General features: G+C 43.6%; 1 protein-coding gene and 1 pseudogene across 1 annotated transcript; both read right to left on the reverse strand.

Moving 5' to 3' along the window:
• Window positions 1-2,552: 2,552 nt before the first annotated feature.
• On the reverse strand, window positions 2,553-3,497 carry LOC134387535 (olfactory receptor 2Z1). The gene has a single exon (XM_063109986.1). It carries the CDS (start codon window positions 3,495-3,497, stop codon window positions 2,553-2,555), a length of 945 nt encoding a protein of 314 aa, XP_062966056.1.
• An 8,054-nt stretch (window positions 3,498-11,551) lies between these two features.
• Window positions 11,552-15,063, reverse strand: LOC134387536 (large ribosomal subunit protein eL31-like; annotated as a pseudogene).
• Between the last annotated feature and the right edge of the window lie 3,727 nt (window positions 15,064-18,790).

The following is an 18,790-nucleotide window of genomic DNA, read 5'->3' on the forward strand; positions in this document are numbered from 1 at the left end:
TTTTCATCTCTTTTGGGGTATATACCTAGGAGTAGAATGGCTGGGTCATGGTAATTCTATGTTTAACTTTCTGAGGAAGCACCACACTGTTTCCCAACGTTGCTGCATATTTTATTTTCCCACCAGCAATGTACAAGGGTTCGTTCCTATTACTCCACAACCTCTCCAGAACTTATTTTGTTATTTTTTAACTTTTTGTAGCCATCCGAGCAGATGTGAAGTGGTATTTCATTGTGGTGCAGATTTGCATTTCCCTGATTACTAATGACCAACATCTTTTCATGTGCTTTTTGGCCATACGTACATCTTTTTTTTCTCTCCATTTTTTTTTTTATTGTGGTAAAACATGCAAAACACAAAGATTGCCATTGTAAGCATTTTTAAACATACAATTGCATAGAATTAACTATATTCAGAATGCTGTGCAACCACTTCCTCTATCTAGTTCAAAAAATTTTTCGTCGTCCTGAACATAAACTCTGTACTCATGAAGAAATAACTTCTCATTATTTCCTCCCCATGCAGTCCCCCCACCAGCCCCATTTCTGGTAATCTCTAATCTACTTCTGTCTCTGGACTTCTTTTTATTTTTTCTTAATTGGCCCATGACAATTGTATATATTTACCAAGTACAATGTGATATTTGGGTACATTTACACAGTATGCAATGATCATATTGGGGTATTTAGCATATGTACATCTTATTTGGAGAAATGTCTATTCAAGTCTTTGCCCATTTTTAATTGTCTTGTTTGTCTTTTTGTTGTTGAATTGTTTTTTGTACATTTTGGATACTAGACCTTTCTCTGACACTATTTGCAAAAATTTTTTCCCATCTTTTAGGTTATCTTTTCACTTTCTCAGTACAGTCCTTTGATACACAAAAGTTTTTAATTTTGATGAAGTTCAATTTATTTTTTCTTTTGTTGTGCATACTTTTGGTGTCATGTCTAAAAATTCATTGCCATATCCAAAGTCATGAAGCATTACTCAAGAGTAATTTCTTCCAAGAGTTTTATAGTTTTAGTACATATACTTAGCATGTTAATTTATTTTGAGTTTTTGTGTATGATAGGGGCTCAATTTTACTCTTCTGCATCAAGTTGTACACCAGCACCATCAGATGAAAAGATTCTTCTCTCCACATTGAATGACCTTGGCATCTTTGTCAAAAACCGGTTGGCAATAGATTTGGGTTTATTTATGGTTATTTCTAAATTCTCTTCCATTATTACATAATCCTATCCTTATGCCAGTACCACACTGTTTTGATTTTGTTAGATTTGTAGTAAGTTCTGATACTGGGTAATGTGAGCTTTCCAACTTTGTTCTTTTTCATGATTGTTTTAGCTCTTCGAGAATTCTTCAATTCTACATGAATTTTAAGATTGGCTTTCTCCATTTCTACAAAAATTGTCATTGTAACTTTGATAGAGACTGCACTGAATCTATAGATTGCTTTGGGTTGTATTGCCATCTTAACTGTACTAAGTCTTCCAATCCATAAACATGGATGTCTTCCCTTTATTTAGGTTTTCTTAATATGTTTCAACAATGTTATGTAGTTTCCAGTGTACAAATCTTTCACCCCCTTCTTTAAATTGATTTCTAGATGTTTCATTCCTTCAGATACTGTAGTAAATGGAATTGTTTCCTAAATCTCTTTTTTGGATCATTCACTGATAGTGTATAGAAATGCAAGCGATTTTGTGCACTGATCTTGTACCCTGCAACTGATACTGGGGGCACTCAGCTCCTTGGATGAGTCTCTCTAAAATGTGACACCTGGCACAGGTCCAGCTGCTTGCCCCTTTTCAAAAGCAAACCATTCAAAAGTCAGGTGCTGGTGAAAATGGAAGTCAGCTTTTATTCAGGAATACCAGCAACCTGAGGAGAGATGTTAGGCTAACCCATCTCTCTGGTAAACCTGAAGCAGAATGGCCAGACTAAAGCTATCTCCAAGATTAAGATTTACTGAGGGGTTTATAAAGAGGGAGCTGAGGGAAGAGAATGTGGGACATGAAAAGCAGTAGGGAGGAAAACATGAGCTGTGGGGGCTCTGCTCACAGAGCCAGGCCTCTCCAAGACTCCATCTGGTTTCTGCTCCTGTCCTTGCTGTTATCTCAGGGTCCTCCTGGAGAGATGAAATCAGCACAGCTTTACTGATGTCTTCTTTGGTTTCCCAGTGTCTGGATAGTACGTGCAAGTCTGCAAGTTTGCAGCTTCAGGTTGGCTGGAAAACAACCTTACATTCATGTAAATAATGTCATCTTGCCCGATAACCAAGGTTCAAATTATCAAATAACCATGGGGAAAGAGGGAACTCGGAGAAATGCATGCCAGGCGGGGGGAAAAAGTGATTGGGATTGTTACCATTGCTTTCCACTAGTCCTTGGGGGAAATCATGAAATCAACTGATCATGGGGCAGGGAGGAACTTTACAAACACTTACCCTTGGACATGAGGCAATAGCAGCCATACCACAAATGGATGCTTTGGAAAGATGGGTGGGATGTAGGAACACTGCAATCATGCCAACCGTTCTTGTGAGGTCACCACTTTGGCCTGAGCCCAACTCTGCTGACCATTTTGACTAAAGCCATCTGCACCTCCCGGTTCCTCAGACTATAGATGAGGGGGTTGAGTGTGGGGGTGACAGCGCTGTAGAAGAGGGAGATCACATTGTCCACGTGTGGATTGTGGTAGGCACCAGGCACCATGTACATAAACACGGCTGTGCCATAAAAGAGTCCCACTACAGTGATGTGTGAGGAGCATGTGGCGAAGGCCTTGTTTCGGGCTTCCCCTGAGCGCATGCCTAGAACGGCCCTGAACACGAGGCCGTAGGACGTGGCAATGAGGGAAAGGGGGAATACGAGGATCAGTACCCCCGAGATGGACAGCACCAACTCGTAGGCAGAGGTATCTGCACAGGAGAGCTTCAGCAGGGCTGGCACCTCACAGAAGAAGTGGTCCACGATGTGAGACGCACAGTACGGGAAGCTCAGGGTGATGGAGGTCTGGATGGAGGCGTTGAGCACACCTGCCAGCCAGGAGGAGCCCACCATGAGCAGGCACACCTGGTGTCTCATGAGCACAGGGTACCGCAGAGGGTGGCACACGGCTACATAACGGTCATAGGACATGAGGGCCAAGAGGACACCCTCAGCCACACCCATCAGTGTCAGGAAGAATATTTGAGCGGCACAACCCCCGAAAGAGATGGAGCCTTCTCCCTGCAGAAAATCTGATGCCATCTTGGGAATGGTGACCAGAGGGAAGCCAATGTCAAACAGAGAGAGCTGGCTGAGAAGAAAGTACATGGGTGTGTGGAGCCGCGAGTCCATGTGCATCAAGAAAAGCAGAGTCATGTTGCCCAGAAGACCCATGATAAACATGGTGGACACCAGGGAGAAGAGGGGCTGACCAGACCCTGAGCGACTGAAGAGGCCCACCAGAATGAAGTCAGAGGCCACTGATTGGTTCACATCCCCCATGTTTTACACAACATACATTAGCTGCAGGAAGAACAGACCTGTGGCAAGAATCCTGAGTGGGGAGACAGACTAATTTTCATCCCACGTGCCAGCTTCCATCGACTGGTAGTGGCTGTCTGGGATGCTGTCTTAAGAAGAGTTATGAGGCCACAGCTGGAATCATTGGGGAAAGAGAAAAAAGCATTGATCCATTAGTGATGTCCGTCACAGGTGTGGGATGGGAGAGAAGCAACTTTCATCTCTGAATGAGACACCTGGCCATGCCCCAGTCAGGAGCTACCCACTGATCCTTGTAGTCAAACTTTTGAGGTCTGAGCAAAAGACAGTGACATAGACCTGGTGGAATACTTCCATATCTGTCATCCTAAGGATCCTGGGGCCAAAGCAGAGGTGAGATACCAAAAAGGCTGGTGTATTAGTCCATTTCTGTTGCTTATAACAAAATATCTGGAACTGGGTGATGTGTAAGAAAACAAAATTTATTGCTCACAGTTTCAGAGGCTGGGACGTCCAAAGTCAAGGGAACATGTCTGGTGAGAGTCTTCTTGGTGGTGGCTTTACAGCAATGCAGGGGTCTCACGTGGCAGAAAATGAAGGAGCAGAGAGAGACTCTCAGATGCTGCCCTTTTAAAGCCCCCAAAACCACACCCATGACCACCATTATTAATCCATTCACTGCGGCATGGTCCTACAATCTAATCAACAACCCAAGGCCCCATCTTTCAATTACCATAATAGGATTTCCCACCCACCCCCAACCGTTACAGTGGCAATTAAGCTTCTAATATACGGACTTTGGGGGACACAATTCAATCAATCCACAGCAGCTAGAAAGTGAAAAAGGAGATGGTGGAGTTGAAGCAGCAAACCAAGCAAGAGAACAGAGAAAAGGGCTTGGGTCCAAATGCCTAGATGAGAATCTGGAGCAAAGAGAAATCTATGATTAGCCAGCGCTGGATCTCATTGAGGGTATGAATCTAGGGTGTGCGAGCCATAGAAGAACCATGACAGCAAGTTGAGCGACCTCAGGTTGGAGATTGAATAACCCTGGGTTGAGGGGAGGGGATGGTTGTTAACGAGCTCAGCTATTACTGGTGTCTTCGTGGCATTGGATAGTAGAGTAGCTATCTGTGGGCGGTCTGACTCAGTTTCAAGGACTGCTGTGAGACACCAGCCCTGGAAGATTTTGCATCTTGAAAAAACATTCCCTGAGTGAATGACGTGGACAAGAAAGATGACCAACGACCAGGAGGAGCTGCACACTTAAATCAGGAATACTTCATTTCCTTGGAAAACTCCACACTCCCAAAATCCAGATTGCCCTGGAATACCATGCACCACCCACAATTCCAACAATGGAAACACAGAGAAGAAGGCATTAGAGCTGAGTTTTGAAGGTTGGAGTTTCCTGGCAGCAAGAGAAGGGGAAATTGCTCTCGGCAGAAGGAATAGATTTCACGGGCTGTGTGGACTGGTGGTTAAGAAAATGCACCCAGGAGTAAGATTAAAATGGGCTTGGATCCCACCTCAACCACTTTGTAGCAGCATGACCTTGGGTAGTTACTCAACCTCAGTTTCTTCATCCATAAAATGGGTTGCAATAATCTGGGTCACAGGCATTGCTGTGAAGATTAACAAAAGCATGAATGTTAAGATCTCAGTGCCTCTCACGTGGCAAGTGCTCATAAATTGTAAATATCGCTAATTCGCTAGAGAAGAAAGGCATTAAAGGTCACTGGCTGGGGTGCCCTGTGCTTATCACAGTGCCAGGCACATGGGACATTCTCAGCCTGTGTTGGCTTTTGTAGTTATTAGTCAACGTTAAGGCCCTTTCTGTAGTCAAGCATGACCCTGTCCCGCTCGTCTTCTCTAGTGCTGCTGTGTGACGCCATTGTTCTTACTGGATAGAAACTACCTGCCCCTTCTCTGGCTTCTGAGATACATTAGCAGAGGCTGTAAAGTCCATTTTCCCCTTCTGCATCTCCATTAGTGTATAACAAGGTTTTTTCACCTTGGCAATATTGGGGGATGGATCATTCTTTGTCATGGGAGGGGAGCCATCCCGCACCTTGTAGAACGTTTAACAGCACCCCTAACCTCTTTTATCTGATAGATGCCAATAGCACTCCTCCTATTCAAGTTATGACAACTAAAAATGGCTCTAGACATTGCCAAATGTCCTCTGGGGTGCAAAATCACTCTCGATTGAGAACCTCTGGCTTACAGTTTCAGGAGATTTGGGCTTACTGTGAACTGTAGGGATTTCTTTCATCAAGTTCTCTTCCAGATGTTAGTTTTTTAATTACATTAAGCTCAAACCAAGGACTATCTCACCATTTCCATGTCTCCTTATGGAAAAAAAAATTAATCTTTCCAATTTGCTCCCACATTAGAGCCAAGAAGTTCCCCCTAGTCACACCAAGTATCCCAGCTAGTAAAATAGCATTTACTGCAGATCCTTGTTAAAGGCTAGGTAAGTCCACAAAAGAATCTGGTCCTTCTCTGTCCACTCATGTATCCCCACCCTGAAAAGAGCTGACACCAGTTGAGTGCTGACTTTGTAATAGGCATCTAGAGAAGTGTTTTACATGCTTAAGGCATTTAATTCTCAAGATCAGGAGATGAATGTTGCGGAACCAGATGAATGTACTTAAATGCCACTGAACGACACACTTAAAAATGATTAAAATGGTGAATTTTGTCATGTATATCTTATCACAATAAAAAAATAAAGAACACTGCCTGTGGGCCTTATTATTTATCTGTATTTTTTGGATGAGAGGACAGGAATTCAAGAAGTGTAGTGACCTGTCTAGCATCACCCTGCAAGCATGTCACAGAGCAAGATCTGAACAAAATAGGGAACTAATTCCAAAGTCTCTGTTTTTCCATCAGCAGTCCATGCATATCCTCAAACATGTTCAGGATTTGCTTCACACACACACACACACACACGCACACACGCACACACGCACACACACATGCACACGCATGCACACACACACACACGCACACACACGCACACACGCACACACACACACGCACACACACACGCACACACACGCACACACGCACACACACACGCACACACACACACACACGCACACACACACGCACACACACACGCACACACACACGCACACACACATGCACACGCATGCACACACACGCACACGTGCACACACACACATGCACACGCATGCACACACACACACGCACACACACATGCACACACACGCACACACGCACACACACACACACACATGCACACGCATGCACACACACACACACACATGCACACGCATGCACACACACACACCTGACTCCCATTCACCACTAGGTTATGATTTTTGGCTAATAGGTGATCGTGCTCCAGTCTTTCCCAGTACAGAAGCCATACTTACCAACCATCAGGACCCGGAACTCTTCTCGGAGTGATGTTTCCTTTCCCCTGATACCAGGCACCATGGCCCTTTGGGATGATAAAATAAGTGTCTGAGCTAAAGACTCCCCAGAATATCCCTTAAGACTCCAGAACTCTCTCAGGGAGAAGCCACACAGGTTGATGTTTTTGTCTGGAATATAGTGTGCTCACCCCCCACTGGTTCCTCTGATCTTTCTTCTGTTTTCAAAGACCCTCATCTGGTCTCTCTCTCTCTCTCTCTCTCTCTCTCTCTCTCTCTCTCTCTCTCTCTCACGCACACACACACACACACACACGCGTGCGTGTGCCCCCAAACTCACCTTTCCTTCCAGGATACCCCCTGTCTTTGATGCATCTAAAAAAATAAAAATAAAAATCCCTGGGCTTTGGGATCTCCAGGCAGCAATTTCTCTAATCCATTTGTGATCCCCTTGTGTCCTGAGCTTTAGACATACTCTTTCTTTCAAAACCACCTTTGGAAAAAAAAAAATCACCCATCCAACCTCCCCAACCTCTGCCCCATAGTCATATGGGCAGAGCTGGAAAAAGCAGCCATGACTCTCTCTAATCTGGACAGGAACATCTCACCAGGACTCCTAAATTAACTCTGATTTGGGTTGAAAAGGAGACTCACTGTCAAGTTTTAGGGTTGTGGTTTTATCTCTCCCTTTCCCCGTTTTCCACATGGATGCCAAATTTGGACCCAGGGGTCTCTTTGCTGACACTGAGAGACCAGGGGGAAGTAGTGACATTATTTTCTTATTGCAAATAAAATTCTCACATTGCTCCACTATGACCAGGCATGATCTGGATCTTTGGCCACCTTAATAATCAAATAATGACATGACAGTTTGCAGGACACTGTCACTGATATTCTTTATTTAATCCTCATATCTAATTACTACAGCTCAAGAATCCACAGCAGAGCTTGCTCAATAAATAGTTGCAAATGAACACATCCTGTGAGGGAAATGATATTTTTGTTAGAACTAATGTTATGGAAAAACAGGGTAAGAGAGGGTAAGTGACTTACCTAAAGTCACACAGCTACTAAGAAGGCAGGCTAGGATTTGAACCCCCATCCGTCTGATTTCAAATTCTCAGATCTCTCTACTCTGGATGCCGCCTCTTTCTTGGAGTTAACACTCAACTTGTCTGCCCTGGAGTTCTGAGCTGAGAATCACTTGTGTATGGACATTGACTCGAGGAGCTGAGCTGAAGATGTCCCCAACCTATGCCAGAAATGTTGTTTTAGTCTCAGCCCCATGGCAAAAGTCAGGTTCTCACCCCTTGCTGCTTCCAGCATCTCTTATAGGAAGTTAGGCATGAATGTCAATATGGGTGGCCTCCTGCTGTCTAGAGGTCTGACCCGCTTGGGTTCACAGCAGTGACAAAAGACAAGGAAAAAAGCATTCAGTCTCACAATGAGACATCTGCCAGCAGGGTGGCAAATGTCAGCGAGGTAGACAACAGTTCATCTTTCCATCTAAATCCCTATATAGATGCAACCCAACGTGCTTGCATCTTGGATATCTGCCGTATTCAACTATGCACTTCAGTGCTGCCCATCTTTCCTGTGGTTATAAAATCAGCAGGTCTTCAGGCCCATCCTGCCACCAACACCTATTCTCTAAACCGTGGTTGGACGCCCAATGTCGCTGCAAACCTTTGTTCCAAGCTCTCACCCCCCTCACCAGGGTCTGTGTGCAGACAGCGTGAGGCCCCTTCTCAATGCTCCATGAGCAGGCCAACCCCCCCTCACTCCAGGACAGTCTCTGATAAAACCTCCCTGAATTCCAGCATCATGGGCTTAACCAGTGCAACCTCAGTCTTTGCAAAGATAAACATCATTGTCTGGGGGTGGAGGCTCCAGGGGAGAACTGTTGCATCAGAAGTCCTCTGGGTCTCCCTTTCTGCTAGAGAGAAAATTAGCTGCAGTGGAAGCCTAGAGCCCTTGATATATGGATTGTCCCTGGAGGATTATGAAAGAACATTTACTCATCTCTCAGTTAACCACAGGAAGGATGGGCAGCACTGAGGTGGATAGTTGAATATGGCAGATATCTAAGTCCTTTCATTTGGATCTACATAGGAGACAGGAATGAGGGAATCTATTGCTGAAAAAGGCACCCCATGCTCGAAAAAAAAATACGATGTCCAAGAGATCTCTTCTGAGTTAAATAATGAGGCAGTGATGGCGGTGGAACAGTCAGGAGGCAGCTTTCCTCAGATGAGACATTTCTTCCACTAAACTCCATCCTTGAGGGGTCTCCAAGACTCAGAGAATCAATGGTCTAGGGATAGATGATTCTAGTGCCCATGAGTTTATGGTGCGCCCATGGCCAGAGGCAGGAGAAATGGCAGAGACCAGAGAGCCAGGCTACCACTGTGGGAAGTAAAAGGTAACCCTCTTGAGACCAAGGCAGAGTGAGTTAACGAGACTGCTTCTCGAAACAAAGCTGAGTCAGAAAGGTGGCACTAAGGTGGAACCCGGTAGAAGCAGAAACAAAAGTGACATATGTTAAGTCCCTGAAAAATAGTATGTAGCTACCAGCAATTCCTTATGCCATGCCACCACTCTACTTCCACGCCCATGCAGACACGAGTAACCAATCCATTATTTCCTACCTCTAAGCTTGGATGGAGCTTCTCAACGCAGCAATCCACAGGGCCAGACCTTACCAACTGGATTTGACATTCCTCAGGAAATCTGCTTCCCAAGTGGACTTTAAACCAGTACTTAAAGCAGTTATGACTGTCTGCGTGGAGATAAGGAGCTTGGACCAGAAAGTTATTCAACACTGCTGTGGATTGAATGTCCCACCAAGGCTGATTGAAACTTAATCCTCACTGTGACAATGTTAAGAGGGTGGGAAATCCTATGACGGTAATTGAAAGGTGGGGTCCTAAAGAGGTGATTAGATTGTGAGAACTTTATCCTCATGAATGGATTGATCTATTCGTGGAGTAATGGGCGTGGTTCTAATGGCTTTGAGAGGAGAGAAGCTGAGAAGCTTAGCTCTCTCTTGCTCAGCGATTTTGCCATGTGACACCCTGCATCACCAGGAAAAGGCTCTCACCAGATGTGTTCCCTGGACTTTGGACTTCCCAGCCTCCAAAACTAAGCAATAAATATTATTTCTTTACAAGTTATCTGGATTCAGGAATTTCTGTTATAAGGAAAAAAAATGGACTAATACAGAAAATTTGTACCAAAGAAGTGGGTGTTGTTTGTAATAAAAACTTGAAAATGTGGGGGCTGGCCGGTGGCTCACTTGGGAGAGCGTGGTGCTGACAACACCAAGTCAAGGGTTGAGATCCCCTTACCAGGCATCTTTTAAAAAAAGAAAGAAAGACAGAAAATGTGAAGCAGCTTTGGAACTGGGTGTTGTGCAGAGGCTGGAAGAATTTGGAGGAGCAGGTTAGAAAAAGCTTAGATGCTGGTGAGAGTTTAAAAGATAAGGGAGGGCCGACCCTGTGGCTCACTCGGGAGAGTGTGGCGCTGGGAGCGCCGAGGCTATGGGTTTGGATCCTATATAGGGATGGCCGGTGTGCTCACTAGCTGAGCACAGTGCAGATGACACCAAGCCAAGGGTTGTGATCCCCTTACCAGTAAAAAAATAAATAAATAAATAAAGGAACCAGAGAAAGTTTGGAACATCTTATAGACTGGCTAAATGGTGGTGACCAGAATGCCAATAGAAATTTGGACTATAAAGACCATTCTAAAGAGGTCTCAGATAGAAATGAGAAGGAGCTTTTGGACGCCGTAACAAAGATCACCCTTGCTATGAACTTGCAAGAAACTTGGCTGTATTCTATTCATGCCCAAAAGGTTTATGGAATGTGGAACTTAAAGGTGCTGACCCAGGGTATTTGGCAGAAGAAATTTCTAAGCAGCAAAGCATTCAGGAAGCTGCATGGCTACTTGGAACAGCCTATGCTGAGTTATGGTGGCAAAGGCATGAGGTAAAGCTGACATTTACAATTTAAAAGGAAGCAGAGAGTGAAAAATTGGAAAACTCTCAGCCTGGACACATAAAGAGTGAAAAAGCGTCTTTGGGAAAGGAAATCAAGGGTGCAGCCCAGCAACTACTTGCTAAAGAGATTAGTACAGAAGAAAGGGATTATCAAGAGAAGAGGGAAAAAAACCTTGTAGGCATTTCAGAGATCTTGAGGCTGCCTCTCCCATCACAGGCCCAGAGGCCTAGAGAGACAAGAAGGTTTCAGGAAACAGCACTGAGACATCCTCCATGGGCTCACTCCCCAGGGCCCACTAGGGATGCTGCTCCACACACCCCGGCTGCTTCAGCTGCTCCAGCTGTGGCTAAATTGGCCCCACGTGTTGCTGGACCTAAAGCTTCAGAAGATCCAAACCAGAAGCCCTGGTTGTGTCCGTGTGGTATTGAGTCTGAAGGCTCACAGAATGCAAGAGCTGTTCCACCCCAACTTCAAAGGATGTATGGAAAAGCCTGGGGACTCAGGAAGAGATCTATTGCAGGGGAGGAGTCACCACAGAGATCTTTTGCTAGAGCAATGTTCAGCAGAAATGTGGGATTGGAGTTACAGCAGAGAACCCCCACCAGGGCCATAGGAGTGAGACCACCACGGAGGCCCCAGATTTGTAGAGCTACCAGAGTGGAACACCAACATCGGAGAGCTGTAGCATGGCCTGAGACCAGGAAAGCCATCAGAATGTGGCTGCCTGAGGACTTGAAGGCCCAATCCCCACACCAGTGTGCAGAGGACACCCGACCTGTAGTCAAGGTAGAATCTTCAGCTTTGAGATCTGATGCCTGTTCTGCTGGGTTTCAGAATTTCTTGGAACTTGTTCCCTCTTTCTTTTGTCCTATTTCTCCCTTTTCGAATGGGAATATGTACCCTATGTTGCCCCACCACTGTATCCTGGAAGTAGATAATGTTTTTGCTTCATAGATGGGACTTTGGACTTTGGACTTGTTAGCTGAAACAAGTTAAGACTTTGTGGATGAAATAAACGTATTTGTAAATGGAAAGGACATGAATTTGAGGGCACCAGGGGTGGAATGCTCTGGATTGAATGTCCCCCCAGAGCTCATTGAAACTTAATCCCTAATCCTCACTGTGACAGTGCTAAGAGGGTGGGAAATCCTATTATGGTAATGGAAAGGTGGGACCTTTAAGCTGTGATTAGATTGTGAGGACTGTACCCTTGTGAATTGATTGATTCAATCATGGACTAATGGGCATGGTTCTTATGTCTTTAAAAGGAGAGCTAGTGAGATTATTCCCTCTGTTTTCAGCCAATCTGCCATGTGATATCCTGCGTTGCTGTGAAGATTCACCATTCACCAACAAGGCCCTCACCTGGACTTGGGACTTCCCATCCTCTGAAACTGTAAGGAATAAATTTTTATTTCTTATAAGTTACCCAGTTTCAGGTATTCTGTTATAAGCAACAGAAACAGACTAATAGAAAATCTCGCTATGGAAGAAATGTCAGTTGGACTAAAGTTTGGTAGTATAGTTTATTTACAGTCTGCTGCAAGGTCCTTCTCTTCTCAAGAGTTAATATCAGTTCATGGACCACACATTGAGTAATCCTGCCAGAGACCATGAGTTCCGTGATGGCAAAGAACCTGTAATTATTGATTTCTGTATAACTGGTGCCCAACGCACATGGACACAGCAATGTTTATTGTACAGCAAGGGCTGGAGTAGATTGGAGCTCGGAAAGAGAAATCAAGATATGGAGAAGCAGGCAGTGGCTCTTCAACACCTATCATGTTGACTGGCATCAATTATCAGGTGGTCGGAGGGATGGATAAATGGATGGGACGGTGGAGGGATGGAAGGACTGGTTAGTGGATGGACAGATGGAGGAAAGGGAGGAAGGACAGAGAATGGAAGAAAACGGGTGGATGTATAGATGGAGGGAGGAAAGGAAGGATGGATGGATGGATGGAAGGATGGGTGGATGGATGGATGGATGGATGGATGGATGGATGGATGGATGGATGGGTGGATGGATGGGTGGATGGATGGATGGGTGGATGGGTGGATGGGTGGATGGATGGATGGATGGATGGATGGATGGATGGATGGATGGATGGATGGATGGATGGATGGATGGGTGGATGGATGGATGGGTGGATGGATGGATGGATGGATGGATGGGTGGGTGGGTGGATGGATGGATGGGTGGATGGATGGATGGGTGGATGGATGGATGGATGGATGGAACAAATCATGATTAAAGTTATTTGTGACTGAACCATGTAATTCAAAAGAACAGAGAAGAGAAAATGGCAAATAAAGTGTTATAGATGTGTGCCTAAACTATAAATCCTTTGCATACCTCAAAGATTAATCCTTTACATATTTTGCCACTTTCATGTGCCACCCACACTATCGTTTTCTTAATACAGGTAACTCCTGCTTAATGTCCGTGATCCATTTCTGAAAAGCAGATGCTCACCAAAGTGTCCATTGGGACTCTATATTCCATTATTTTAAATGGGAGAAGGTTGGATTGTGCATCAACCCAAAACTCTCAAACAATTTCCTGAAATGTGGCTGACACCAGTAAAAGGCTTATGCATCAATAATGAATTATCATGTTAGGATATGAAATACTTAAAAGTCTGCTTTTTGTTAACCAAAAACTGGTTATTAACAGTATGGGGTCATATTTCTCTTCATTGATTCCTTTTCCAACGTTTTCTCCAGTCACAACTTTTGGAGGACTCATTACAGAACATTAACTTTTGCTTTTGCCAAAATATGGAAGGTCCTGGGGAAACAAATTCAGCACAAGTGCACAACAGCAGAGAACGGCTCACACTTAGCATGATGTTATGGTAACCTCTCTTAGCATCTGCAATATCTGACACACACTCTGTGCGATTATAACTCAAGACGTTTTTCCTACACATCATTTTATTTAAAATCTTATATTTAGGGCCGGCCCGTGGCTCACTCGGGAGAGTGTGGTGCTGATAACACCAAGGCCACAGGTTTGGATCCCGTATAGGGATGGCCGGTTTGCTCACTGGGTGAGCGTGGTGCTGACAACACCAAGTCAAGGGTTAAGATCCCCTTACCGGTCATCTTTTAAAGAAAAAAAAAATCTTATATTTATCTTGGTGTAAATATAAACTTTTCCTGTAAAACCATGGGCAAGAAAACCTTATATTGGAAGATATATACTGCTGTGGTTTGAATGTTTCCCCCAAGCTCACATTGTAGCTTAATCTCCAAGATGACATTTGAAAGGTGGGGCCTTTGGGAGGTGATTGGGTCGTGAGGGCTCTCCTTCCATGTATGGGTTAACGGCTTAGTGGTTTTAATGGGTTGTCAGGGAGTGGCTCTGGTGGCTTTATAAGGAGAGTAAGCATATTAGCATGTACTGTAGCTCAGCCTTCACTATGTGATATCCTGTGCCACCTTGGAACTCTGTTGAGATTCCCCACCAAAAAGAAGTTCCTTACCAATGTGCCCTTTAACTCTGGACGTCCCAGCCTCCAAACTGTAAGAAAAAAAATCTATTTTTTTAATAAATTGCTCAGTTTCAGGTATTCTGTTATAAGCAACAGAAAATTGACTGATGCACACACATTTTATGAACTTTGGGCATTAACACCGAGAGACTGTGCATTCTACTGGGGAAAATACACTGGAATAACCAGGGAGATATTCTACAGAATATTCCTTCATTTTTTTTTTAATCACTCATTTTTAGTTTTGGGGGGTTTTGTTTGTTTGTTTTGGTTTTATAACTTTGACAATCAGCAGATAGTTCTCGTCCACATGGACTGTCTGCAGGTTTTGGGGAGTGGTAACAGATACACAGGTAACCAAAGTACAGAGCTTGTTTGGTGAATCTTCATCCTCGTTACGCTTTCTGGACAACCACACACAGAGACAATATGGGACATTCCTCATTCCTTTGGTCCAGACAGCTTTGTTGATCCTGGTATCGATGTACACATCTGGAGTCCCCATCTTCTCCATGGCAACTTTCCAGATCTCTTTGAGGGCCCAAGGGACATGCTTCTTGAAACCTCCTTCATGGATACACTTGTGAATGTTGATGGTGTATTCTCAGGTCACCACCTCATTGATGGCAGAATCCCTTCTGCCACCCTTCTTTGCAGGAGCCATCCTGTTGGGCCCAAGTTAGAAAGGAAGTCTAGTTGGTTTTTTTATAATTGACTTAATTTCATCTTTTGTGCTGACGGTGTACAATTCCCAAACCATCGCCTTCTGCCTTTGGAAGAGATAAGCCTAAAATGATGGAAATGGCTAAAAAATAGAAACACCAAGTCTTCTCTCAGTTTTCTAACTTAGTACAACATACTAAAACGGATGGGATGCAGTAGAAGCAGTACTGAGAGCAAAGTTTACAGTGATAAATGCCTAAATTTAAAGAGAAAAATCTCAAATAAACAACCTAACTTTAAACCTCAAGGAACTATAAAAAAGGAACAGACTAAGCCCAAAGTTAGCAGAAGGGAGAAAATAATACAGATAGGAGCAGAAATAAATAAAATAGAGAACAGGAAAACAATATAAAAAATAAAACTGAGTTTGTTTTTCAAACATATCAACAAAATTAATAGACCTTTGACTAGATTAGGGAAAAAAAGAAAAGATGCAAATAAATAAAATCACACATGAAAGAGTAGACATTACAACTGACGTCACAGAAATAAAAAGTTTTCATAAGAAAATGTTTTTAAGTTCTAAAAGTTTAAAAAATACTTATAAAAATGTTTTTGTAAGTATTTCTGATGTCACAGAAATAAAAAGTGTTATAGGAGACTACTATGAATAATTATATGCCAGCAAATTGGATAACCTAGAAGAAATGGATAAATTTCTAAAAACACACTACCCATCAAGACTGAATCATGAAGAAAAAGAAATCTGAACAGACATATGTCTAGCAAGGAGACTGAATCAGTAATCAAAAACCTCCCAACAAAGAAAAGCCCAGGACCAGACGGCTTCATTGGTAAGTTCTACCAAATGTGTAAGGAAGAATTAACACCAATACTTCTCAAACTCTTCCCCCGAAAAACCGAAGAGATGGGAAAACTTCCAAACTCATTTTACAAGACCAGCATTACACTGATACCAGAACCAGAAATAAAGTAAATACATATAAATAAATAAAAACTGGGTTTTTTAATGGGAAAAGAAAATAATAATAAGGAAAAGAAAACTACAGGCTTTCTAGTTTGGACACCAAAGCATCATGCCTCCAAAACTTAAGTAATTAATGAGATAACCAACCTCAAGAGCCTCGAGCATCCCAGATGCTCAGTAAAGTTTCTTCCCTTTGCCCAGCTCCTCTATGCCTTCTCCTGCTACCACTCACCCACCCACCACTGCCACCACCTTCCAAAATGGTACCCACCCATCAAAGATCACCTGCAAGGCCACCTGTTCTGGTTTCTCTCACCTGACTGTCTTCTTCCCGCCAGACTCACCTGGCCTTGTGCAAAGAATCCACTAATGCTCAGCTTGGGTTATGCTCCAATTGTGTGTATCTGGCTGTGTAGCGCACTGAGCTAGAATGCAGCTTAGGAGCCAGACATCCTGGATTGAAAACCTGATTCTACCTTTCACGAGCTATAAGACGCCAGGCAAGTTAACATTTCTGTGCCTCATTTTCCTCCCCTGTGACATGAGAATAAGGATGAAATGAGCTAACAGTTGTGACCCACTTAAAAAGTAACTAGCACAATTGGTGCCATTATCAGTGTAATAATATTATTACCACCGTTATTGTCGAGTCTTGGACATAGTCCATTTCTACTTTGCTTCTGGCCTGATACACATATTTCTCTTTCTTTCTCAGCTTATCTTTTCTTTTTCCCAACTGTGGTAAAATACTTCTAACACAGCATAAAATTTACCATCTTAACCATTTCCAAGCATTCAGTTCAATAGTTAACTATATTCACACTGTTGTTATTCAACCAATCTCAGAACTTTTTTTATCTTGCAAAATTGAAACTCTTTACCTATTAAACAACTCCCTGTTTCCCCTTCCCCCCATCCCCTGGTGCCCACCTTTCTTCTTTCTGTTTCTATGAGTTTTACTATTCTAGGGACCTCATATAAGTGGAGTAATTTCAGACAGTATTGGTCTTTTTTGTGACTGGCTTTTTTCACTTGGCATACTGTCCTTGGGGTTCATCCATGTTGTTGCATGTGTCAGAATTTCCTTCCTTTTTAAGGCTGAGTAATATTCCATTGCATGTATACACCACATTTTGCTTATCGTTTCATCCATCGATGGACACTTGGGTTGCATCCACATTTTGGCTATTGTGAATAATGCAGCTACAAACATGGGTGTGCAAACATCTCTTCAAGACCGTTCTTACACTTATTTTGGGTATATAAGCAGAAAAGGAACTGCTGGCTCATATGGTAATTCTACATTTAAATTTTGAGGAACTACCATACTGTTTTCCATAGGGGCTGCACCATTTTACAGTCCCACCAATAGTACGCAGTGGTTCCAGTTTTTCCACATCCTCACCAATACTTTCAATATTCTGGGGGTTTTATTATTATTATTATTGTTTATTTAGGAAAGCTCTCCTAAAAAGTGTGAGGTGGTATCTCATTGTGGTTTTGATTCCAGCTTATGTTTTGGGTAAAAATCTCTTTTGCTGCATCTCATGCTCCCTTACCAATCATGTCAAAACTGGAGTTGGTTGCAGGGAAAGAAAGACTGTTACTGCTGCTTTCTGATTTCACCCATACCTGGAAGTGTGGAGCAGTGAACCAAAGGGGCCAAATTCATCCTTGGGTTAAATCCAAGAAATGAGCATTTAGCATGAAAGGTCAGCCACCTGTTAAAGGCAGGTAGATGCCAAGTCATGGCAAGAAAGAAGCAAAGGCATAGAAGAGGTGATCAGCTCCAAGACATGCTTCTTTCAATAGGGCCAAGACGGTGGGGCTCTTTCCCACCATTGCCAGCTGCTGTGTCTGGTTAAAGTCTCCACATACACACAACCCCTGCCTTGGCTGGAATCACACCTTTAGGATCTGGAGATTTCAACCAGGGCTTCAAAAGACCTAATAACACCCAAAGCTAGACACTTCCCCAAAAGAACAGGTCAACGGTAGACTAATGGCCAAGGCAATTCAGGCATGGGAGATGGGCTCCCATGCTGTGTTTTGTAATGCTAACAGGGGGGTGCCGCTTTGGGGAGAAAAAGACTCAGTTTTTCACCAACACACCTATCCAAAACTCACCTGCTGATACCAGCGACACTGCAAACAGCTGAGAGGAAGATACACATGGGGTAGAAATGGTTCTGTCACATCTGGAGAGCCTCCCTCACCAAAAAATACACCATAAACTTAAAGTAGAAAGATACTAAGAAATATCTAGATATTTGGTCTACAGACTGGAAAAACAGCCCCTACCATTACATAATGTTAAGCATCCTGTTTGCACAAGACCAGGTAAAAGTCACAAGTCTCCTGGTTCTTTCCTAACCTTATTCTGAAGCCCATGGAGCCAGGCCCATGAGCAAACCCCGTGCAAGACACCCATCAGCTCTCCTATCTCACAATGACTTCTGATAACACCTCCCAGAATGTGTCACTCCCTGCTTAGCCTTCCATCACCTTCTCTGCTCAAGCAGTGATGAGCTAACTGCCAAGGGATGGAGACATTGCACCAAAAGCCTCTTCCAGCCTCCCCTTTCAACTGAAGAGAAAAATTAATTGCAGTGAGTCAGGTGCCCTATATCTAGAACAGGCCCCAGTAGAGCATGAGAAAACCAGAGAACACAATTATGCTCAGTGCTTAATTAACTGCAGCGACAGAGAAAGGAGCATTAGCATGGACACCCAAAAAGGG

Source organism: Cynocephalus volans, chromosome 10, assembly GCF_027409185.1.
Source record: "Cynocephalus volans isolate mCynVol1 chromosome 10, mCynVol1.pri, whole genome shotgun sequence".
Classification (NCBI taxonomy): Eukaryota; Metazoa; Chordata; class Mammalia; order Dermoptera; family Cynocephalidae; genus Cynocephalus; species Cynocephalus volans.